Raw genomic sequence first — 26502 nt, 5'->3', positions numbered from 1 at the left:
TGTAATGGGACCAACTCTCAACCATGTGGGGTGACACTGCACCAGTGACAACATAAAATTCACCAACCTTAACCAAACCCAAACCAATTAGGAGCAGACGAGGGCATTCGATCCAATTTAAGATACCAGCTACCAAGACAGATGTGTACAGCAATTCATTCTTCCCTCGCACAATTAAAGCATGCAATAGTCTTCACCCTACCATAGTTACCCAACCAGACGCAACTAAATGTAACGTAGCTCTTTTTTCCCAAGAACCCTTTTTTGCTTAAGTCCACCCTCCACCACCTCCAGTTTAAATTCCATTTGGAATATTTTTGGAGGACCAGGAAACCGAGAAGGTTAACAAGCTCAACACATCCTCGGGAATGTGGGGTAAACCTTTGCTGTAATGAACCTGTCCACCTTTTATTGTCTCCAGCGCTCAATGTTATCAATACTGCTCACAATACATTTGTTGTGATCACAGCACATGGAGCAATATCATTCCTGGATTGAATTTTGTGCAGGATTCTGAAGTCCATGCATACAGATTTAAATACCACAATGTATGTTAAGGAACGATGCTTTGAGGAAAAAATATCCCTCTAAACCTTTCCTATCCATGTACTTGTCCAAGTGCTGTTTCAATTTTGTTACAGTGACTACCTCAACTACCTCTTCCCTCAGTTTGTTCTATATACTTATGGCACCTTTACACGGGGCGACTTGACGCAAGAGTTAACCAGAGTTCAACATCGTGGGAACCTCGTGCGATAACAGTGCGGCATTCGTGGACCACCGTGGACCACCGTAGCGCTAACGGCAGGTCATCGTGTAACTTGGTCACTCGGGAGAAAATTAAAGAAAATTTGAATTTCTCCAAGAGTGACTTGTACACTTGTGGTTGAGTATTGCAACATTATATGAACGTAGTGGCCAGTGCGATATCCGTGCGATATCCGTAATAACTCTTGCGGGTACCGTGGGAACTCCTGCGAACGGTGAACCCGGAAGCTGGACAGAGGGGACAGAAGGTGATTACAAATTATCTTCAGTGGGATTGAATTTAAAAAATAAATAAAAATAAAGATTTACATCCGCATATGGACATCAACTTATTCATGAGTTATGTTAATGAGATTCAAGAAAATAACTATAATCTTTAAAAGGGACTTTAAAAGGGACTTTACTGAAAGGTTACGCATTTTTATGGTCCGTGAGATATTTTTCATATGTACTTCTTTGAGAGATACAGGTCGGAGTCCTCGGGTCCAGGGGTCCGGAACGCTACCAATCAATGTTGTGCAGAGACCCGTGTAAGGAGTGAACTGCACATGCTGGTTTAAACCGAAGACAGACACAAAAAGCTGGAGTAACTCAGCGAGTCAAGCAGCATCTCTGGAGAAAAAAAGCTGATGTTTCGGGACGAGACACATCTTCAGACTCAATTCCGATTAGGATGTCTGAAGAAGGGCTCCGATTCGAATCGTCACCTATTCTTTTTCTCCAGAGATGATGCCTGACCCGCTGACTTACTCCAGCTTTTTATGCTTTTCTTCCCAGATCTGACTTACCTGCTGAGTTACACCAACATTTTGTGTCCTTCTGTGCATATTAACCAGCATTAACCAGCGTCTGCAGTTCCTTTAGACATTACATAACTTCAGATTTTAGAGATATAGCGCGTGGGAACTCCTGCGAACGGTAAACCCGGAAGCTGGACAGAGGGGACAGAGGGTGACTAAAAAAGGTGGTCTCAAAAGGACACATGGGAACATGTGTCCTTCGAGGACGTCCCACCTAATTGTCATTGTTGGATAATCTTTTTAACAGGAACACTTGCAGAGATGGCTCCCAGAAAATCTCAAAGGAAGGGGGTAAAGCGGGTCAGAGATGTTTTTGCCATGCAGGAGAATGAGGAGGAGACGCAGCAAGAGAGACAGGTGGAGAGGCAACAGGAGATGCCACAGATAACACTGCCTGTGGGCTCCTTGGAGCAGGGAGAGGGTGAGCAAGGTGCAATTCAGATTGCCTCCCCAGTAGCCGTTGTAGGAATAGCCTCTACAGACGTAAAGGGAAGATGGCAGAAGGTAAAGTCATATAACTTCACCAGGGAACAAGAGGGGGAACTTGTAGAATGGTTCCAATTTAACGAGATTCTGTACGATAAATCCAGAGAGGATTATAGAAACAGGGAGAGAAAAAGGAACCTGCTGGAGACGAAGGCTGCCGAGTTTCCCGAGTGCTCATGTGAGTTTATATAACGATATATAAGTTCATCAAGAGGAGAACCATTTAATGTTATCCAAGATTTAAAAACATACATTGCTATTGATGTAAAAGTGCTGTGTTTGCAGTTAACTTAAATTTCTCTTATAAGTCTGTCTGTCTGCCCTGCAGCTGCAAAGTAAAAAAGTCGCAGTATAAGAATCGCCTGAGGCCAAGTAGCGGAGGGTGATTGCTATGCGCAACCCTGGTTCCAGTGCTTTTCTCATTACAGTGTCAGTCTTCTTCAGCAGAGGTCCCAAATTATTCATTTGTGTCACGTGTAGTTCACGATGTTCATTCAAGATTTAACGCGACAGCTCGGGAAACGGCCAAGGCACTCGCACGAATAACATAAATGCCGAGTACCGTGGGAACTCTTTATCTACTGCCGTTATATCGTGCGAGACTCGTGCTGGACCACGACCTCTTCACTCTGGTGACATCTTGCGTCAACTCGCCCCGTGAAAAGGCCCTTTTACTACCCATTGTGTGCATAAAGTAACCCCTCAGGTTCCTATTAAACCTTTTCCCCCGTCACCTTAAACCTATGTCCTCTGGTTCTTGATTCCCCTACTCTGGGTAAAAGACTCTGTGCGTTCATCCTAAATATACCCCTCAGGATTTTATCGACCTTTATGATTACTCCTTAGCCTCCTGCGCTCCAATGAATAAGTCCGAGTCTGCCCAACCTCTCCCTATAGTTCAGGTCCTGGCAACATCCTTGTAAATCTTCTCTGCACTCTTTCCAGCTTAACACCAGCCTTTCCTTAGGAGGGTGGCCAAAACTGAACACAATACTCTTAATGTGGGCTCACCAACATCCTGTACAACGATAACATAACATCCCAACTTCTATGTGTAGGAAGGAACTGTAGATGCTGGTTTGCACTGAAGATGCTGGTTTACACTTCATTCAATCAAGATATAGACACAAAATGCTGGAATAACTCAGCAGGACAGGCAGCATCTCTGGATAGGAATGGGTGACGTTTCGGGTCGAGACCCTTCTTCAGGCAGACCGTCTCAGTATGAAGAAGGGTCGCGACCCGAAACGTTACCCATTCATTCCATCCAGAGATGCTGCCTGTCCTGCTGAGTTGCTCCAGCATTCTGTGTTTATCCCAACTACTACACTCAAAACCCCGACTGATAAGGGCCAATGTACGGAAAGGCTTCTTGACCACCCTATTTACCTGTGACGCCACTTTCAGGGAACAATGTATCTGCACTCCCAGATCCCGATGCTCTGCAACACTCCCCAGGGCCCTGCAAGAGGACCTTTTTCTTTTTGGAGATGGACTGCACATTTCCTTTGCATAATGCTATGTGGACATTTTAGATTGAAAAGAATGCCCATTACCACCTTGCCCTGTACAGATAGGTTGAGAGACCTAACCATTCATTACGTAATTGGCTTAGATAGCCATAAAATACATTTGTAAACACTCTCCCAATCTTGTTCAACTGGGGGGTGGGGGGGAAGGTGAATGTAAATGGAAGAGTTAGTATCATACAGATGGATCTCTCTCGCTCTCCACAAGTATATTCTAACTAGTCTGAAGCACCACAGAATGCAAATAAGGAGAATTCTACACCATAAATTAACTTAAATGCCCAGATAAAGTGAGCTAAACAACAGTCATAAACAAAGCAGGTAATTTCTTTGAATTACCAGCACTGCAAAAAGGTTGAAACTAGGGAGCAAAACAGACGAACTGCAACTTCATATTACTCTTGACAGCTCCCATATAATTAAATTGTGTCACTGAATGGCCGGAGGAATTGTATTTTGGGCTGGACAGCCATGAAAACAAGGGCTGTCTGCAGCTAATATCGCAAAGAACTCCTGGAGCTGAGTGATGCAAATTCCTATTGCAATCCCCGGCACCAGCCTGCCCTTAGTGTTGAAATTCAATTTCATGACATGATTAGTTGTGAGTCAACTTACTGTTTACTACTGAAGTCACAAACTCCCCAAACCATTCCACTTAAATTACGACTATTCAAGAATCCAATGAAATTTCCGGGAATAAATGCAATGAGCTGTGATGTGGATGAACAAGTATCAATAAGGAATGTGACAGTTGCTCAAAAGGTCCGCCCAGCACAAAATAAAGAGTCAGCTACTTAGGACAGAGATACAAAGACATTTCTCAGCACCGAGCATTTACTTCTGTAGAATTCTCTATTTAGTGTCCTGGAGGCCTGTCCCACTTAGGCGATTTTTCAGCGGACTGCCGGCGACTGTCAAGTTGCCGCCAGTCGCCTGAAAAACTGGAAACTGAAACAGCGACTGTTAGAGTGGAACACACACACACACACATCGCTTCCTTCACTAACCCATTATGCAGGGCGACAGGGCAAGCTGGGGGAGTGCTGTCTAAAAAATTCACACGGTGCAAAGCCAAGGTGATACACACGCACCGCGATGAACAGAAAGTCTTTAAAAGAGGGGGAGAAGAGGGGAGAGAAGGAGTGCAGACAATATTTAATAAGCCAGTGATACACGGCTGCGAAGCTCGGTGGACATTTGACATTACCGGTCAGTTATCCTTGGTTCTGAAAACTACTGCTTACCTTTTTTCCCAATGAGCCAATGAAAGTCACCAGTCAACACCGGCTGCAACCTACGAGAACCTTCGACGTGCTGGCAACCCACTAGGACCTGCTGGCAACCCACCTATGGCACGAGAATTCTCGCTACTCTCCATGGCAGTTTCATTCTAGTCGCCGCTAATTTTTCAACATGTTGAAAAATTCGCGGCGACCATAATGAGGCCGCGACTAGTTCCCAGAATGCGGGAACTCCTCACGACCATGAAGGCGACTCCCCGGCAACCACCCGCGAACATGTGGCGACTGCATAGTCTCCTGCAGTCGCCTAAGTGGGACAGGCCCATCAGTCTCCAGGGTAAATTCATGGCGATGAGGAAAAGACGTAGGAAATGCACGATTATGGAGGTGAAGTGGACAAATGGTTTTCTGGTGGAATGGTTTTCAGGTCACCATGGTTTTGAATGGTGGAACAGCTCAATAATTTTTTTTGTTTAGTTTAGAGATACAGGCCCTTCGGCCCAGAGTCCGCGCCAAACAGCGATCTCCACGCACTAACACTATCCTACCCACACTAGGGACAATTCACAATTCACACAAGGTGAGGGTGAAAAAACACACAAACAATAAAAAAACGTTGGGCTTACTGAATGTGATATTTTACATTGTGTGGATAGTACTGTTGGCCACACAATAAGTCTGCAAAGAAGTATTGTGCGCTGCGAGAGGGTGTTCCATACTTCTGTGTCTATGCACTGTGGATATGTAATTGATATGTTCCTTCAAGGCCATTGGAAATAGAAGCAAGAGTCAGCCACTTTTGGTTTGCTGTCTTATGGTCCTGCCCCACTTGGTCAATTTTTTAGGCGACTACAGGCGACTAGACTGTTGCCCGGGTGTCGCCTGTATGGTCGTGAGTAGTCTCCTCAGTCGCCCAGAGTCGTACCGTCTTTTTGGTCGCCGCTGGATTTTCAACATGCTGAACATTTTTCGGCGACTGTGGGCTTGACGCCAATGAGCGCAGTTTGATTTCTCCTGATGTAGGTTGTCGCCAGGTTAACGAAGGTTGCCACCAGGTGACGTAGGTTGTCGCCGGTGCTGACTTCGGTCTTTTTTTGTTGTTAAAATTATGGTTCATTTATGGACAATTTCAAATTTTATGTCGTGGGGGGGGGGGGGGTCCAGTCGCTGGTTTAACGGCGACCTGATACGACAATGACAGTCGCGTAAAAAATAGCCTAAGTGGGACAAGCCCATTACAGCGCCAGAGACCGAGCCTCGATCCTGACTACAGGTCTTGTCGGTACGGAGTATGTACGTTCTCCTGGTGACCTTTGTGGGTTTTCTTTGGGATCGCCGGTTTCCTCGCACGCTCCAAAGACGTACAGGTTTGTAGGTTAATTGGCTGGGTATAGGTGACCTTAATTCAAGGTAGCTTTTCTACTGCATTCAAGAGTCAAGTGTGATATGTTGTCATATAATAATAATAATAATTTTTATTTATGGGCGCCTTTCAAGAGTCTCAAGGACACCTTACAAGTAGAGGAAAAACATGCATGCGGAATGAAATAAATAGTAGAGACATGACTAGTACACAAATTAAAGACAGAATTCAATTCAAAACACAATATGAGGCAATTCAAGCACAGATGAAAAGGGAGGGGGACGTGGGGCTAAGGATAGGTAGAGGTGAAGAGATGGGTCTTGAGGCGGGACTGGAAGATGATGAGGGACACGGAATTGCGGATCAGTTGGGGGAGGGAGTTCCAGGGCTGGGAGCTGCCCTGGTGAAGGCTCTGTCCCCAAAACTGCGGAGGTTGGATTTGTGGGTCATATGACCCAAACCAGGCTCCTGTACCTTCTTCCCGATGGCAGGGGTGAAATGAGTGTGTGGTCAGGGTAGTGTGGGTCTCTGACGATGCTGGCTGCCTTTTAGAGGTGAGGAGGTCAGTAGCCATGATGGCCTGGGCAGTGTCCACCCGTTTCTGTAGTCTTCTTCGTTTCTGGGCATTCGAGATGCTGAACCAGGCTGTGATGCAACCGGTCATTATGTTCTCCACTGTATACCTTTACAAGTTCAAGAGAGTTTCCGTCGAGATACTGAACCTCGTCGGAGGTAGAGGCGTTCCAGATCACAATTTTGAATGAGCTGGTTTATTAGCTGTCACTGACACAAAGTGCTGGAGTAACTCAGCAGGTCAGATCGCATCTCTGGAGATCAGGTCAAGACCCCTCATCAGACTGAAGCTGTTGTAACCCAGCATCTGCAGTTCCTTGTGTAGGAGGGAACTGCAGATGCTGGTTTGAACCAAAGATAGACAGAATAGACAATAGGTGCAGGAGCAGGCCATTCGGCCCTTCGAGCCAGCACTGCCATTCAATGTGATCATGGTTTGTCATCCCCAATCAGTTCCCCGTTCCTGCCTTCTCCCCATATCCCCTGGCTCCGCTATCTTCAAGAGCCCTATCTAGCTTTCTCTTGAAAGTATCCAGAGAACCGGCCTCCACCTGAGGCAGATAATTCCACAGACTCACAACTCTCTGTGAGAAAAAGGTTTCCTCGTCTCCGTTCTAAATGGCTTACCCCTTATTCGTAAACTGTGGCCCCTGGTTCTGGACTCCCCCAACATCGGGAACATGTTTCCTGCCTCTAGCGTGTCCAAACCCTTAACAATCTTATGTTTCATTAAGATCCCCTCTCATCCTTCTAAACTCCAGAGTGTACAAGCCCAGCTGCTCCATTCCACTGCAGGTAGACACAAAATACTGGAGTAACTCAGCGGGACAGGCAGTATCTCTGGAGAGAAGGAATGGGTGATGTTTCGCGTCGAGACCCTTCTTCAGACTCTAATGGGTGAGGTTTCGGGTCGAGACCCAAAACGTCACCCATTCCATCTCTCCAGAGATGCTGCCTGTCCCGCTGAGTTACTCCAGAGTTTTGTATCTATCTGCAGTTTCTTGTCTCTCACAGATGACATTGACTGCTACATCCCCACTTCCTTGTGTCTGTTACTCATCAACATTTCTATCACAATGCCCTGAGCAACTCCTTAATTAAGCTATTAAGCCATTTCTCTTTACGTATGTCAATCATCTCCTGGAACGATGTTTTTCACCGCTGAAGTTAAATAGATGGGCCTTGATTGCTGGATTATCCTTACTTTCTCTTTGAACAAAGAAGTAACAAAGAAGTACCATTTACTACTCCTCAATGACACCACCTCCTTATCCAAAGAGCATCAGAAGGTTATGGACAATGCCTCTGCAATTTTTTGTTGTACTTTCTTCAAAATGTTCTGAAGCATCCGGTTTAGTGATATGGGCCAAACACAGGCAGGTGGGACTCGTGTCGATGGGGTACGTTGGCTGGTGTGGACAAGTTGGGCCGAAGGGCCTGATTCCATGCTGTCTGTCTCTATGGCTCGAAGCGTGCCTTCTTGTCCTGGTGACTGACCTACTTTAAGTCCAGCCAAATTTTCCAAAACTTCCAAGCTATTAGTTTTCACGTATTTAGTACCTCAACTATCTCCTTCATTATGGAGTGATATGAATTATGTGCGAGTAGATAAGAGCTGGTCTTGGTCTCATGTCTGGCACAGATACCAAGGGCCGTAGGGCGTGCTCTTGTGCTGTACTGTTTAATGTTCTAATATTTGGAAGTAACCCTTTATTTGGTGAAGACAAAGGTAAAATATCCATTTAGTACTTTTTCCCCTCAGAATTTGTGAAAACTCCAATTTTTGGCCTAAATATGCTTCACATCCATGTATTATTCCCACAAAATATGGGAAATATTATTCCCACAAAGTATGCCCACAAAATACTTCTTGATTCACTTTTTGGCACCCAATCTTTTTTCATATGCTCTGTTTTGCATTTCATTTTAATTTTCACTTCCTCTGATTATCTGTAATCCAGACGGCATTTATAATGCAACAGTTGTCATGGGCTATGTTAAGGGTTTCATTCCTGAGAACTCTTAATACGTCAATTTCTCCATGAGTCTGTAATGTCTGCTTACTATGGAAACCCGTCATAATCGTACTACATACACTACTACAGATCTGTCATTTCATTGAATAAAGACCTTAACACTTCCGATTATTAAAAAAAAATGCAATACATAATGTAGCCACTCATATTTTATTCTTCCTACGAGCTTGAAGAATGCGGGCAAAATGTATGGGAGAATTTACAAGAAGTCAATTTAATTTCTTGGAGCAGAATTAGGCCATTCGGCCCATCAAGTTTACTCCGCCATTCAATCATTGCTGATCCATAACCCCTGACACTCGTACTAATCAAAGAATCACAGCATTTAGAAGCAGGAAGCACATATTCAGAATAAGGAGTCACCCATCCCAGACTGAGATGACGAAAGATGACTTCTCTCAAAGGGTTATAAACTGTTGGACTTCTCTAACCCAGAGAACTGCGAAGACGGACTTATTTAATATATTGTAGTGGCCTGGACAAGGTCAGGAAAAGGCTGGACGCCAGACAGCTTCAAAAGTCCTTTAATGAAGCATGACAATACAGGCTTTTCGGTCCATCGAGCCCATGTCGGCCAGCAATCCCCGCACACTACACTATCCTACACACAAGGGACAATTTTACAATTTTTACCGAAGCCAATTAACCTACTAATCTGCAGGTCTTTGGAGTGTGGGAGGAAACCAAAGCACCACGCGGTCACAGGGAGAACTTACAAACTCCGTGCAGACAGCACCCATAGTCAGGATCAAACCCGGGTCTCTGGCGCTGTAAGGCAGCAACTCTACCCAGAGATCTTATTGTATGGTGGAACAAACTTAAGTTGGCCTGCATTTATATTCTTAGTGTACATAGTGGTACGTCTTATAGAAAGGAAGGAACTTTAGATGCTGGTTTAAACCAAAGATAGACACAAAAAGCTGGAGTAACTCAGCAGGACAGACAGCATCTCTGGAGAGAAGGAATGGGTGAAGTTTCGGGTTGAGGCCCTTCTTCAGTCTGAAGAAGTGTCTCGACCCGAAACTTCACCCATTCCTACTCTCCAGAGATGCTGCCTGTCCCGCTGTGGTACATCTTACGTTGCGATTAAGTATAGCTTTTTATTTGAAAAGAAACAGATTAGAGGCCTTGGTAATTCTCTTGAGAAATTATTTTCCACATTGAGAATAAGTTGACCCAGCAAAGTGGTTAGCATTTGAGATATCGACATGAAAAAACCTAACATCTTGGGTGGAGAAAAAATGCTATAATCAATGCAGAAATGCTCATTGACTGAAGGAAAACAGTGTGCAGTCCAATGTTCAAGCAGCTTTTTAAAAAGGCAGTGCACTTCAAATATGTAAATCCTTGAAGCAGACATGTACAAACTCACATAGGAATTCTGCAGGTGCTCACGAGATACTGGGATATTCAGCACTGTTTCATACTGTTGGCTATGTTATAAACAAAGTCTATACAATAAACACATTCCTGTTCCTGAAGCATTGGCAGTTTAGACTAAAATGTCACCTTCAAATCACTTTAAAATAATTCTAAATAAAACTCTAAGGAGTTTGTAATGACAATGAATCTATTTTGAAATACGCAGGTCTGGAAGTACTCTTGTGTACCACGTAGATGTTATGATGTGTTTTATTGCAAAACAAGATTGTAAAATGTGATTGGGAATCTTGTGGGCCAGTGGCGTACCATTAGAACGTGGGTGTGGGTCATCAGTGCATACTTCATGAGTACACTGAAGGGTCACTGGGTACACAGTGGGATATTAAATGGCTTGCAGCATTCGTTCTGATGCGAGTGTAGTTATATTGTCCATAGGGGAACAAATGGTGCGCCTGCATTAGTTTTAGCTGAGCCATTGCTGGTATGTCGTTTTTCAAGAAGTTCCACCACCTCATATTTTGATTGGGCAGCTTACACCTGAGTGAAATGAATATTGACTTCTCTAACTTCAAGTAACCCTTGCTTTCCCTCTCTCTCTCTCCATCCCTCCCCCCATCCTAGTTCTCCGACCAGTCTGACTGTGCCCCTGATTAAATGTTATCTCTCTATGCTTCGTTGTCACCTTCTCCCAGTTAACAATTCTACATTCTCCTTGATCGCATCCTATTGATGTCTCGTTTTCACACCTTGCACTTCCTTATCTCTGTGTCTCCCTCTCCCATGACTCTCAGTCTGAAGAAGTGTCTCGACCCAAAACGCCACCTATTCCTTCTATCCAGAGATGCTGCCTGTCCCGCTGAGTTACTCCAGCATTTTCTGTCTATCTTCAGTTTCTTTATAATTGATTACTTCCACAGTTCTCTAATCCTTGCTGATCCATAGACTGCCGCTGCAATCCCATCTCCGCAATTTTGTTCCCGACCATCCCAACTCGCTCACCATGTCCAACTCCTAGACTTATCTGCTCTCTAATTGTAGTATGATCCTACACTTGCAATCTTCTCACCACCTGTGCAGCATTCCCCACCTATAATCAACCTCCACCCACCCAACCACACTCAAATGACCAGTTCTGACCCCATGTTTAAGAAGGAACTGCAGATGCTGGAACAATCGAAGGTAGACAAAAATGCTGGAGAAACTCAGCGAGTGAGGAGCATCTATGGAGCGAAGGAATGGGTGACCCTCCTTCAGACCGCAAATCACTTTTCTTTATTGATGTCCATCATCTGCAACAGTGGGAGATCAAGGTGAAAAGATTCAGCACGGAGTCTTGCACCGGCACAACAGAGGATGTACTTCCTGCGGCAGCTGAGGAAGCACAATCTGCCACAGGCAATGATGGTCCAATTCTTCACGGCCATCGTAGAGTCTGTCCTCACCTTCTCCATCATGGTCTGGTTTGGCTCAGCCACCAAGCACGACACCTGGAGGCTGCAGCGAATCGTCCGATCAGCAGAGAAGGTTATTGGCTGCAACCTTCCCTCCATTGATGAACTGTACACTGCAAGGGCCAGGAAGCGAGCGGGCAAGATCATCTCTGACCCCTCACCCTGGCCACAAACTCTTTGAATCACTTCCCTCTGGAAGGCGACTCCGGACTGTCAAAGCTGCCACAGCCAGACATAAAAACAGCTTTTATCCACGAGTAGTTGCTCTACTCAAAAGCCAAAAATCTGTAGCCTCCCTTTGATCTGGTATTTTGTTGGTTCACATGCTTGATATATGGTGTTGTATCATTAATGTTTTATTATTATTAATGTTTAGTGTTTTCTGAGTCATTCGTAACTGTCACTGTATGTCATGTAGTTACTTGCGGGCGGAGCACCAAGGCAAATTCCTTGTACGTGAATACTTGGCCAATAAACTTACTTACTTACTCGCATGCAAAGTAGACAAGACTGATGTACTCCTGCACAGCATCATTTAAGTACACATTTTCAGGAGAGCTAGAATTTCACACCTTCAACTACAAAAAATGGTCATGCTGACCAGGGTTTGGACATTACTTTTGACTTTAGAGATACAGTGTGCGGAAACAGGCCCTTCAGCCCACCAAGTGGTCACCCCCCTCCGTATGCTAAACTATCCTACACACTCGGGACAATTTATAAATTACGGAAGCTAAATTACCTACGAACCTGTACGTCTTTGGAATGTGGGAGGAAACCCGAGCACCTGGAGACAACCCATGCCGTCACATGGAGAAAGTACAAACTCCATACAAACAGCATCCGTAGTTATGGTCTAACTGGGTCTCTAGGGTTGCAAGGCAGCAACTCTACCACTGTGCAGCCGCCATTTTAGCTCCATGTTCTGTTATAAGCAGAAACTACTAAAACAGGTAATACTGTATTTGGACAAAGTTAAACAATTGGTAATATTTAGCATGCAAACATTAAACATTAAAATATACGGACGAGAATTTGAATTTTTTAAATTTCATTTTTTTCCGAATTAGGACTGTAGAATTTTATACTTAGATTGACAATCATTGTTTTGCAGCAATGAAAGGGAAAGAACACTGGAGGAGCGGGACGGAACAGAAATGGTAGATAACAAATCATTCTAATGGCATCTAAACCCTCCAAAGCAAAAAATGGATTCCATTAGAAAGCAATGCTGTGACACATCATTAGCATGTTTGGAACATTAAGATAATCAACAAATCTAAGCAATTGGCACGGCGGTAGGGTTGCTACCTTACAGCATCCGGGACCAGAGTTCGATTCTGACCACAGGCATTGTCTATACAAAGCTTGTACCTTCTCCCTGTGACCATGTGGATTTTCTCCGGGTGCTCATGCTTAAGGCCATACGGTTATAAGTGATAGGAGCATAGGCCATTCGGCCCATTGTCTACTCCGCCGTTCAATCATGGCTGATTTATCTCTCCCTCCTAACCCCATTCTCCTGCCTTCTGACATCCATACTAATCAAGAATCTATCTATCTCTGCCTTAAAAATATCCATGGACTTGGCCTCCACAGCCTTCTGTGACAAAGAATTCCAGATTCACCACCCTCTGACTAAAGAAATTCCTCCTCAATAGACAATAGCCAATAGGTGCAATAGACAATAGGTGTAGGCCATTCGGCACTTCGAGCCAGCACTGCTATTCAATGTGATCATGGCTGATCATCCTCAATCAGTACCCCGTTCCTGCCTTCTCCCCATATCCCCTGACTCCGCTATCTTAAAGAGCCCTATCAAGCTCTCTCTTGAATCCAGAGAACAGGCCTCCACCGTCCTCATCTCCATCCTAAACGAGCATCCTTTAATTCTGAGGCTATTGCCTCTTCTTTCCATACTTCAAAACCATACAGGTTTGTACATTAATTGGCTTTGGTAAAAACTGTGAATTTTCCTCATAGTGTTCGTGTACAGGGTGATTGCTGGTAGGCGGGGACTCGGTGAACCGAAGGTCCTGTTTCCGAACTGTATCTCTCAACTAAACTAAACGGAAGAATATTTCACAGGACCATCCCTCGGAATGCTCATGCATCTTCTTGGCTTCATGTTAGAATTTAACATGCTACTACATTCTTGGGACGTGTCAATGACCCAAAATATGGAGCGGTTTTTCTTTCCAGATACTGCTTGACCTGCCAAGTCCTCCAGTATTTCCGTTTTTGTTTTACATTTTAACAACTGCAATTGTTTTTTTTTTGCTTTCCACGTTACTATAACAAAAGTCAAGCCAATTTAAGTTTATCATGTCTAATACCTAGAGATGTCCATGTTGTAATTGAAGAAAATGTCCAGGCATCGCATCAGCATTGCAATGAATCATGAGGAAACAATGACCAACACAATGCTGAACAAGAGCTTCCATACAATATAAAAATAAGATATTGTAAAAAGGAGAACATAATAAGAACAATATAATTTAACAAACGTCAATAGAACCTCAAACTCAATGACATGAACTGCAAAGGCTTACCACAGAAATCCAAAATACTCTATTTCGTGAGATTTTGATTTTAAATGAAAACTTACTTACTATGAACTAAAAAGCAAAAGTCCTTCCATATTAATAATAATGTGAGTTTGGTAAATCCTTCAGCATCATATTCGACAACACCTCTGGAAAAGAAAAGGAAAATTAGTATGAACTAATCGAAACAACACTAACGTAGTTTAGGGATTAGCAACACTTACATAGTAAGGGACATTCAAAAAGCAACAAAAATCTTCTTTACTCGATTTCAAAAAGCTTGTATTCACTGGAGTTTAGAAGGATGAGGGGGCATCTTATAGAACCATATAAAATTATAAAAGGACTGGACAAGTTAGATGCAGGAAACATTTTCCCAATGTTGTGCGAGTCCAGAACCAGGGGCCACAGTCTTAGAATAAAGGGGAGGCCAATTAAGACTGAGGTGAGAAAAACCTTTTTCACCCAGAGAGTTGTGAATTTGTGGAATTCCCTGCCACAGAGGGCAGTGGAGGTCAAATCACTGGATGGATTTAAGAGAGAGTTAGATAGAGCTCTGGGGCCTAGTGGAGTCAAGGGATATGGGGAGAAGGCAGGCACGGGTTATTGATTGGGGCTGATCAGCCATGATCACAATGAATGGCGGTGCTGGTTCGAAGGGCCGAATGGCCTCCTCCTGCACCTATTTTCTATACCGAAAGATTTCATCGCATTCACTAATCATTGATTGCAGCACAGGTGGCAATAAATGTTGTGTTCACCAGTTCCTGAGGTCGATGTTGCTGGGTGCTACTGAATAACTAGTAGTTGAGGCAGCATTTTAAAGATATTTGGACAGGTACAAGGATAGGAAAGGTTGAGAGGGATATGGGCCAAGCATGGACAGGTGGGACTAATGTAGATGGGGTATGTTGGTTGGCGTGGGGAAGTTGAGCACAAGGGCCTGTTTCCACACTAAATGACTCTTGCATGTTATGAAGTAGTCAAAGGCCTGTGACCTGGCAGTTGAGAAGTCAATGCAGATACTCGTGGTCTATAACTTGGCCAACGAGGAATTGATAGTTAGGTGGCTGGTGGAAGAGTGACTGAGGGGAAGGGTCGGAATGTTGTGAGGCTGGAAGTGAGGTAAAGTCTAGAAGGATAGCCAGTAAATACATAACCTGATGAGAACTTTTAAAGCACGTTAGTAGTCTCGACCCGAAACGTCACCCATTTCTTTTCTCCAGAGATGCTGTCTGATCCGCTGAGTTACTCTAGCATTTTGCGTCTATCTTCGGTGTAAACCAGGATCTGCAGTGACCAGCATCTCTTATTTCGCTTGGCCAGCTGACAACCCAGTGGTAGGAATATTGATTTCTCTAACTTCAAGTAGCTCTTCCATTCCTCCCCCACCCAAGACGTAACAGCTTCAAAGTCGTCTTGTTGTGTCTCATTGTCTGTAGTTTAGAGATAGTGCGGAAATAGGCCCTTTCGGCCCACCGGGTCCGTGCCAACCAGCGATCCCCGCACATTAACACTATCCTATACCCACTAGGGACATTTTTTTCAAATTTACCAAGCCAATTAATCTACAAACCTGTATGTCTTTGGAGTGTGGGAGGAAACCGAAGATCTCGGAGAAAACCCACGCAGGTCACGGGGAGAACGTACAAACTCCGTACAGAGAGCACCACCGTGCCGCCCTATTAGTTTTCACCTTGGTCACAGCTAAGAAGTGGCGGCGCTGTGATATGGCTGCGGCTCGCCTGCAGTCTGCCTGTTTTTACTTTTTTGTGTTGTTTTTTTTTGGTCTAGTTTAGTAAATTTTTTGGTTATTAGGTGGTGTTATGTGTGTGGGGGGGTGAAACAGGGCTTTCTGTCTCTCCCTTCGGGGGAATGCGACTTTTTTGTCGTATCCCCCTTCTCTTCCCCCGTCTGCGCTGAGGCCTAATGGCGGAGCAGGCGGCCTCCAACCTGCGACCGACCTCGAGGGTCCGGAGGTAGAGCCAGCCAGGACTTACCAACGCGAGGCTGGCCGTCTTCGAGCTGTGGCGACGTCCGGGCAGCGGCACGACTCGGCGCTCCGGTGAGGGTGGACGGCGCGGGGCTGAGACACTCCCGTGTGGGCGGCACGGCTACCGGCTGGAAGGCGCTCCCGTGTGGGTGGCCTGGATCCCGGCTGGAAGGCGCTCCCGTGGGGGCAGCCCGGTGCGGGGCTGAGACGCTGCCGTGTGGGTGGCCTGGCTACCGGCTGGAAGGCGCTCCGGTGAGGGCGGACCGGCTACCGGCTGGAAGGTGCTCCCGTGGGGGCAGCCCGGTGCGGGGCTGAGACGCTGCCGTGTGGGCGGCCCGGTGCGGGGCGGAGACGGTGCTCCGGCGGCTGAGGCGGCGACCTGGATCCGGGGCTCGGCCGCGGGCCAGTGGAGGACAATGTCGGGAGCTCGCAGGTCACAGGCTGGTGCCTGTTTTCCGGAGCTCCCGTTGCAACAGCTGCGTCCGCTGGACTGGAGGGCGGCAGCTTCGACCACCCCCGGGCCGCGGAGCTTGAACCGCGGGACTGACTTACCATCGCCCGGTGGGGTATCGCCTCGGCGCAGAGGGAGAAGAGGAGGGAAGAGACAGTAACTCTAAGACTTTTGCCTCCATCACAGTGAGGAGGTGTTTGGTGAACTCACTGTGGTGGATGTTAATTTGTGTTTATTGTGTGTTGTTATTATTACATGTATGGCTGCAGGCAACAGCATTTCGTTCAGACCGAAAGGTCTGAATGACAATAAAGGAAATCTAATCTAATCTAAAATGGCCTGTTTCCTTTATCATCGTTGCTTTTTTGCATATCTTTCATTCATTTGTTCTATATCTCTCTACGTTGTCTACATCTCTTGTTTCCCGTTCCCCTGGCTCAGTCTGAGGAAGGGTCTCGACCCGAAATGTCGTGTATTTCTTTTCTTCAGCTTTTTGTGTCTATCTGCAGTTCCTTCCTACCCAAGCTGCCCTTTGTATTGGGAGTGCCCGAAGATACTCAACCTTGGAACCGCGTGAGCTAATGTATCCTAATAATGCAACGAAAGAACATTAAGCAAGGAATGACATCGTTAAATAAGAAGGCTGATTTGTACAGCTACGAAGTCCAACTGGTCAAGTTTCCTGAGTGACTCAAACCAACCCACAAACCACTGCAATCATGTTCCAATCCAGGAAAAAAAATCGTCTGCTCAGTGTTGGGGAAAGAAATTACCACAGAATCAGCTTTCTAGACCAACGTGTGGGCTTACAATTTCAAAACAACCAATGCACACAGGAAATGTTGTCTAATGAATTTTAAGATTTTCTTTTGCAATCCAGATGGTCAAAGTGGGCAGCAATATTTTTGCTGTTTGGGAAATAAGCATCAACTAGACCACTAGGTTTTTTTTACAAATTGGCATCTGGTACACAGGAGGCTAAGAAACGATCAAAGTGATCTAGGTAAAATGGTGAAGAATCTACATTTATCGAAACATAAGAAACTAACATAGATTTGTAGTAATTGGCAGAAGGGAAATCAAGGAGAAAAAACGTTCAATTTTTAGATGTGGTCGCAATCCGGAACTCAATGCCGAAAAAGGTGTTTGAGGTAAACCTCTCCCCATATTTTAAATATAGCCGAGGCCATAACTCATGAGATATTGGATTAAGAGCTGGCAAGTGGGAATATGCAGCAGTGATTTTCTTTCTTGAAGGTGGAAGGCTGAAGCAAATACAGAAAATGCTGTAAACACTCAGTAGGTGAAGTGATCAGTGGGCGAGACAGGAGCTGGGGGAAGCAAAGTCAATGTTTCCTCAGAACTGGAAAAACAAGTGTGCTCAGTTGCAGAGATGGGGCGGGGTAGGTGGACTGAGCGAATGTCTGTGATAGTATGGGCGGCACAGTCGAGCAGCAGTAGAGTTGCTCTCTTTAGAGCTCCAGAGACTCAGGTTCGATCCTGACTATGGGTGCTGTCTGTACGGAGTTTGTACTTTCTCCCTGTAGATTAGCTATTGTATGTTAGCCAATTATAGTGCTTGTTAGTAGTAGCTCCGCCTAGTACATGTTTTATAATATCAAGAGCTCGCCTACACTAGGTAGTAGATGTAGCAGCTCGGAGCTGTAACATACTGCAGATCCTGTGCTGTAAGTGATTTAATAAACATGTGTTGTGTCTTAACGTGTGTTCGGGTCGCATCATTACATGGTGTCTGGTCTCCAAGTGGAGGCGTGGGTTCGTATCCCACTTCTGACACCATGTAATGATGCGACCCGAACACACGTTAAATACAACACATGTTTATTTTCTCCGGGTGCTCCGGTTTCCTCCCACATTCCAAAGACGCACAGGTTTGTAGGTTAATTGGCTTCTGTTAATTGTAAATTGTTCCTAGTGTGAAGGATAGTGCTAGCATACAGGGTGGTCGCTGTTGGTGCGGACTCGGTGGGCCAAAGGGCCTGCTACAGCGCTGTATCTCTAAAGTCTAAAGATAGGATGCAGACCAAAGTGATCAAATTAATAATTAATTGAAAAAGCTGCAGCTGGATTCAGAAGATTAAAAAAAAAAAGAAATAGAAAGATATAGGTATATATTTGTAGAGAAAGAAAAGTAGTTACTTAAATTATTAATTGCACACTAAATCCCAAGCGTTGCAATGTGCCCAGACGGAAAATGAGAGGGTTATTTGAGATAATGAGGGAATTATTGGCACGATATGGGAGAGTAAAGCAGACAGTAAGAATAGGTGGGCGATTAGTGGAAGTCCAGGGTTACTTTCTCAGCAAGATCTAATGAAGTGGCTTGAACTGAAAAATTGACTGCTTATAACCATATAACAATTACAGCACGGAAACAGGCCATCTCGACCCTTGTAGTCCGTGCCGAACATGTATTCTCCCCTAGTCCCATATACCTGCGCTCACACCATAACCCTCCATTCCTTTCCCGTCCATATAACTATCCAATTTATTTTTAAATGATAAAAACGAACCTGCCTCCACCACCTTCACAGGAAGCTCATTCCACACAGCTACCACTCTCTGAGTAAAGAAGTTCCCCCTCATGTTACCCCTAAACTTCTGTCCCTTAATTCTCAAGTTATGTCCCCTTGTTTGAATCTTCCCTACTCTCAGTGGGAAAAGCTTATCCACGTCAACTCTGGCTATCCCTCTCATCATTTTAAAGACCTCTATCAAGTCCCCCCTTAACCTTCTGCGCTCCAAAGAATAAAGCCCTAACTTGTTCAACCTTTCTCTGTAACTTAGTTGCCGAAACCCAGGCAACATTCTAGTAAATCTCCTCTGTATTCTCTCTATTTTGTTGACCTCCTTCCTATAATTAGGCGACCAAAATTGTACACCATACTCCAGAATTGGTCTCACCAATGCCTTGTACAATTTTAACATTACACCCCAACTTCTATACTCAATGCTCTGATTTATAAATGCTTCTCTCCCCTTGGAAGTAGCTAGCCTTGCTGAGTGCTTCCATCATTTCCTGTTTTTGCACGATTCCTCCTCTTTGATGGTTCTGGAGGAAGGCTCAATATCACAATAATACTTTATTAGCGAAGTATGTTTTGCAACATACGAGGAATTTCATTTGCCATGCAGTCATACAAATAAAAAGCAACGGAACACACAAAACACATTTTACCATAAACATCCACCACAGTGACTCCTCCACATTCCTCACTATGATGGAAGGCAAAAAAAAGTTCAAATCTTTTCCCTTAGCTCCCTTAGTAGGGGGCCTCGAGACCTCCGTTGACGGGACGATCTTGACTCCCATTTGGGCCCTCCGCATCGGGGCGATCAGCTCTTGCATCGGGGGGATGTCAGCTCACCCGTGCCGGCCTCTGCATCGTTGGAGCTCCCGACTCGGCCTCTCCCGAGACTGCGAGCTCCTTGATGGTAAAGTCCACAGGCCGTGGTTGTAGCGATCCCAGGCAAGGGATCGGCTCCGATGTAAGTCCACGCCCCGCGGTGAGGCCCAAAGTCAGTGGCCTCCAACTCCATCGATGGTAGGCCGCAGAGCAACCAGAAATGCGACCCGGAAAACAATCGCATCTCCGGCAAGGTAAATAACTGAAAAAAAGTTTCCCCCACCCCCTCCCCCCACATAAAACAAACTTCCCCCACATAGAACATTTACACAGACTTTTAACACACACTAAAAATAAAAAAAAGACAAAATAACACACAGACTGTTGGCGGGGCTGCCAATCGCTGGTAGAGACCCTGCCGCCTCAAACCCCCTGCAACCCAGGTTCAATTCTGACGTCTTGTGCTGTCTGTTTGGAGCTTGCATGTTGTCCGTATCACCGTGTGGGATTTCCATCAAAAGTTCTAGCTTCACCCTGCATCCCAATGGCTGCTGTAAATCGCCCAGAGTGTGGAGGTGAGTGGTGGAATGTGAGAGGGTTTGGGGGAATGTCGGGACAATAGAATGGATAAGAAAGGATTGGTGTAAATTGGCCAGAGGTGGGCTGAACAGTCAGTGCTGTCTGACTCGATGATCCTAGATGTACTACTATGCTCTCAGCTCTCACTTCAAAAAGAATGGCAAACGTTTCAGCAGACGTTAGCTTTATAGCAATGAGCAGCGGTTGAGTTACTGCCTTAGGCCTGGCCTAAGGCAGAGACCCGGGCTCGATCCTGTCTGTTCAGTGTTTGTACGTTCTCCCTGTGACCTCGTGGAATTTCTCCGGGAGCTCCGGTTTCCTCCCACCTTCCAAGGATATAGAGGTTTGTAGGTTAATTGGCTTTGGTAATTGTGAATTGTTCCTACTGTGTAGGATAGGGTTAGTGTAAGGGGATCGCTGATCGGCATGGACTCGATGGGCCGAAGAGCCTGTTTTTACTGTATCTCTAAACTGAACTAAACCATGTAATGATCATAACATTTCTATTAACCTATCCCCACAAAGACTAGCATCTTGAATTATAACAAAAAATAATATTGTGAATTGTTCCAACATTTTAATTCCTGTTTTCTAGACTTTTGATTTTTTTTCGCGTGCACTAATTTAAGCCCATTGTGATTTCTAATTTAGTTTTAGTTTTGTATTAAATGCATAACTCAGACAAGAGATGCAGTTCTCAGTCTACACTGGTCATGCTCATTTTCTAGCACCTTTGGCATCAGTTCAATGTGGGACCAATACCACAAATACAACATAAAATGGTTAACTGTGTATCAGTTAATTACATATCATAAAGCGTAATAGATCATCATCAAACAATAGTCATTTTGTGCTCAACAAGAGCCCAGAAATATTAAATGAACCACTGCCTGCAACATTATGGGTGGCACGGTGGAGCAACGGTAGAGTTGCTACCTTACAGCGCCGGAGACCTAGGTTCGATCCCGACCACGAGTGCTGTCTGTACGGAGTTTGCACGTTCTTCCCGTGACCTGCGTGGGTTTTCACCGAGAACTTTGGTTTCCTTCTACACTCCAAAGACGTCCAGGTTTGTTGGGTTAATTGGCTTGGTATCAATGTAAAATTTGTCCTTAGTGTAGGAGAGTGTTAATGCGCGGGGATCGCTGGTCGATGCGGACTCGGTGGGCTGAAGGGTCCATTTCCGCGCTGTATCTCTAAACTAAGCTAAACTGTTTATTTTCCCACAGTTGCCGCCGGACCGGCTGAGTGTTCTTAAACTGCAGTTACTGGAAATCTTTTTTTTTTGCAGGTGAATTTAAATTATTTTTTTGGGTGGCGCAGTGGATTAGTAAGGACCAGCATAACTCTGCTTTTCCCCGAATACTGCCCTGAAGCTCATTATTCAACTACATAAGGCCCGTGGGAGAAGTCTAGAATTGTGCCCAGCCCAGTTCCTCCCATACTAAATATTGCATCTCCCTCCCTAGAAATCCAAGAGAATGTCATCACATCTTGACTGAAAGTTAACAGCATGGAAACAGGCCCTTCGGCCTACTGAATCCATTTATTCACATTAGCTCTATGTTATCCCATATTTGTATCCACTTCCTGCGCACTAGGGGGGCAATTTTACATAGGCCAATTAACTTACAAACCTTGTCTTTTGGGTGTGTGAGGAAGCTCGCGCGTCACGAAAAGAACGTGCAAACTCCACACAGTCAGGATGGTCTCTGGGTCTCTGGAGCTGTGAGGCTCTGGCTCTACCAGATGTGCCATTGTGTTATCCCTTCTCCTTTGGGTATTTTGTGGAAATCTTTGGACAAAATTCTTTTGGGGATTTCAATAAACTCAACCAAAAATAATCAATTACATTTATAATAAACCAATTTTTCTAAAATATTGAAATTCCTCAAAATTCAACAGCAGAAAGTTAGAACACAAGAGCACGAGACCAGGTAGCAATAATTAAATATTTTGGCAATGTATTTTTGACATGAAAATCACATTTGGCGTGCACAGACATTGAGTGCTAGGACTCTGCCGAATAACAATAAGGTGATGTGATAGCAGCAGAATTAGGCCATTCGGCCCATCAAGTCTACTCCGTCATTCAATCATGGCTGATCAATCTCTCCCTCCTTACAATGCACTTCTTACATCTGCTCCTTTAGAGTCATAGAGTCATGCAGCTTGGAAACAGGATCTTCGGCCCAAGTAGTCCATGCCCCACCTACACTAGTCCCACCTGCCTGTGTTTGGCCTATTTCCCTCTAAACCTAAGATAGACATAATGTGTAGGAAGGAACTGCAGATGCTGGTTTACACCAAAGATAGACCCCTCAAAATGCTGGAGTAACATAGCGGGACAGGAATGGGTCCTTCCTCAGACACAAACCTCTAAATCTATCCCATCCATGCACCTGTCTACATATTTCTTAGACGTTGGATGGATGTCTGTGTATATTTTCAAAGATTAAAAAGTGGAGTAAAAAAGAAGTCTGCAGTAAGAATAATCCAAGATTGCAGACACAGGGAGATAGATGACAACATTACATCAGGTCCTCTAAGCGACATTTTTTGATCAGAACGTCTGATTTGGAGTAATTGAAACAAAACTGAAATTACTTCTCGCTTTGGGCTGTTATTTGTATAAATCTTTTCACAAGTCTGTGAAATCTTTGATTATTCTATAGAAACTATCAAGGTTATCTGAACGTTAACTTACGTTCCAAAGTGACTCAAAAAGGCTGCGATGTACTCTCTTCTCCTGTGGTAGCCTTGAATGATGTACTGTACCTTGGGTTAAATAAAACAAAAATCAAGTATACATTAAAAGTTCATAAAATGTCATGCCAAATGTGGACACAAATTATAATCTGGGTTCCATTATTTCAAATAAAATATTAACAGTCCACAGTGTCACTGTCTACGGTGGTGCAGCTGATCGAGCTGCTGCCTCACAACTACAGAAACCCTGGTTTGATCCTGACCTAGGGTGCATTCTGTGTGTAGAGTTTGCACATCCACCTTGTGACCGCGGGGGTTTCCTCCAGGTGCTCTGGTTTCTGCCCCCCCTCCCCCCCTTTCACATTCCAAACACAAAGTATGTTATTTTAGGTTAATTGGCCTCAAATTACCCCTATGGAAGGAAGTGGTTGAGAAGGAGAAATGACATAGAATTATAGTGAATGGGTGATCGATGGTCAGCATGGACTAGATGGGCTGTTGGGCCTGTTTCTCTAAACCAAACTTAAGTTCCCTATCCATTATGTTCGGTGGTACAAGACTCTTAAGGGCCTGTCCCACTGCACAAGCTAATTCAAGAGTTCTCCCGAGTTTCCCCTGATTCAAACTCGGAGAATTACAGTAATAGCCACTCGCAGGTACTCGGTCGGGGCTCTCATGGACATTTTTCAACATGTTGAAAAATCTTCACGAGCTTACCGCGTTTCCCGAGTACCTGCCGTTAGCGTTACGAGCCGCTAAGAGAGGTCCCGAGCTTTGACGTACCGGCTACATACATTCTACGTACTTACCACGAATTTGATAGGCATCAAGTAGGTTGGGGCGTTTTTCTAGCATGATGATAAATGTCCACGAGTAAAATAGGTCGTGAATTAGGTTGTGAAAGTGGGTCAGGCCCTTTAATTGGTCCACTTTCCATCTACATTAAGAACTAGAATTCAATTGAATGGTGCACTGAAATGCTGTTACCTTGTTGGTGAGTAATTGGCAAACTTGAGGCACGTAATCAATGAGACAGCCACCGCTGGGGAATGGTGGGATGTGGAGAGCTGAGTTCCCTCCAAGCGCACTGTAAATGGGCGAGAAGAAAAGTGCTGATTAAAATGATCAAAACAAGCAGGGCGCATTGTGAACTAACAATAGAATAGGATAAATCAATCTACAACTACGGAATTTTCACACCAAAATTAATGCCTTAAATGCTTTGACACTGGAGCACAAACTGGAATCATTGGTGGTTGTAGATCCAATGATTGGAGAACCATTGGAGAGTCTGAAGAAGGGTCTCGACCCGAAAAGTCGCCCATTCCTTCTCTCCAGAGACGCTGCCTGACCCGTTGAGTTACTCCAGCATTTTGTGTCAACCATTGATCGGAGACATGCAATTGTTGAATTTTCAGCGCAATGTTTATATTGTTCTCTCTGCACAGAAGCCAAAGTATTTCTAGTTCATAAAAGCTACTATTTTGAAGTATATGAAGACATTTTAATATGCAGTAAAGACGTGGCATTTTAAAACAATATCGCCATCTTTGTTTGATATTTCCACACCAGGCATAATGGCCCAAATTGTCCAGAAAACAAGTTGCAGTGATGCATTCATTCATGCAATGAATGAATGAAATAAAGAATACTTTATTGTCACATGTGACAAGTCACAGTGAAATTATTTGCTTGCATACGCAAGGTATGCAAATAGTCACCACTTAAAGGGCACTGATAAAGCTACAAAGTACCTCCGAGCCAGGTCCTCCCTTGTTCTCCCCCTCCCCCCCCTCCCCCCCCCTCCCCCCCCCTCCCCCCCCCTCCCCCCCCTCACGGCGGTCTCCCTGCACTGAGCCCTCCTTGGTACCAGCACAGTATCTGGGCAATATTTCATAGCGCGTGGAAATGTGGATGTTCTTAAACCGTGCAGAGTTGATTGCCCCTGACAAGACCACTGCATTCCTGTGCTGGAGTTCAGAGGAGTGGGAAAATCTGTAGATTCCTATCATTTCGTTTGGTAAATCAGCCGACTGAAAACTTTAGGAGAAGACCAGTTGTGGACAAGAATACAATATATAATAGTTGATTTAAAAGATTTTGTTGTGATTTTTGTTCGAGTGTTTCATATTTTAAATAATTTTTTTAAAGTTCAGATTGCTTTTTTTTTTCTGTTTCTGAACATCAGAGACATTTATATTCAAGGTGCATGGAAGCTCTGACAGCTGATAGATCATCTTAACAAAGTCTCAACTCATTTTCTATGGGGGGAAATGGACAGATGATGTATTGGATGGGGACCTTTTTTTAGATTGATCAGACAGCGTTTTCAGTCGGGACTGTTCTTTAGCCGAAAAAGGGGGCCTGACCCGTAACACTGTCTGTCCCTTTCCCTCCACAGGTGGTGCCTCACCTGCCGAATTCCTCCAGCAAGTTTCTCAAGATTCCAGCATCTGCAGTCTCCTGTGCCTCAAATCGTTCTGATGGTCTTTATTGGGAGAGTGTTCAATGCTATGTACAGTGTCCTCCATAATGTTTGGGACATTTATCAATTTGCCTCTGTACTCAACAATTTGAGATTTGTAATAGAAAAAAATCCATGTGGTTAAAGTACACTTTGTCAGATTTTAATAAAAAGCAATGTTTATACATTTTGGATTCACCATGTAGAAATTATAGCAGTGTATATATATAGTCCCCCCATTTCAGGGCACCATAATGTTTGGGACACAGCAATGTCATGTAAATGAAAGTAGTCATGTTTAGTATTTTGTTGCATATCCTTTGCATGCAATGACTGCTTGAAGTCTGTGATTCATGGACATCACCAGTTGCTGGGTGTCTTCTCTGGTGATGCTCTGACAGGCCTGTATTGCAGCCATCTTTAGCTTATGTTTGTTTTGGGGGCTAGTCCCCTTCAGTTTTCTCTTCAGCCTATAAAAGGCATGCTCAATAGGGTTCAGATCAGGCGATTGACTTGGCCACTCAAGAATTGACCATTTTTTAGCTTTGAAAAACTGCTTTGTTGAATGAACCGCCGGCCTTTTTGAGGCATTTGTTTGAACTTGAGCAGATAGTCAACAAAATAGAGAGAGTACAGAGGAGATTTACTAGAATGTTGCCTGGGTTTCAGCAACTAAGTTACAGAGAAAGGTTGAACAAGTTAGGGCTTTATTCTTTGGAGAGCAGAAGGTTAAGGGGGGACTTGATAGAGGTTTTTAAAATG

General features: G+C 44.5%; 1 protein-coding gene across 2 annotated transcripts in view; it reads right to left on the bottom strand.

Moving 5' to 3' along the window:
• Window positions 1–26502, bottom strand: part of babam2 (BRISC and BRCA1 A complex member 2) — a 182361-nt gene that overhangs the window by 18371 nt on the left and 137488 nt on the right. For both annotated transcript variants that reach the window (XM_033020560.1, XM_033020559.1), the window contains exons 8-10: window positions 24264–24363; window positions 23275–23345; window positions 14243–14325 (exon numbers count right to left, since the gene is read on the bottom strand). In XM_033020560.1, the coding sequence (XP_032876451.1) occupies window positions 14243–14325; window positions 23275–23345; window positions 24264–24363 (254 nt within the window). The remainder of the gene's footprint in view (window positions 1–14242; window positions 14326–23274; window positions 23346–24263; window positions 24364–26502) is intronic.

The sequence above is a fragment of the Amblyraja radiata genome, chromosome 5 (genome assembly GCF_010909765.2).
Source record: "Amblyraja radiata isolate CabotCenter1 chromosome 5, sAmbRad1.1.pri, whole genome shotgun sequence".
NCBI classification, from domain to species: Eukaryota; Metazoa; Chordata; class Chondrichthyes; order Rajiformes; family Rajidae; genus Amblyraja; species Amblyraja radiata.
The sequence above is the reverse complement of the archived record's forward strand: the minus strand, read 5'-3'. Positions and strand labels throughout refer to the sequence as shown.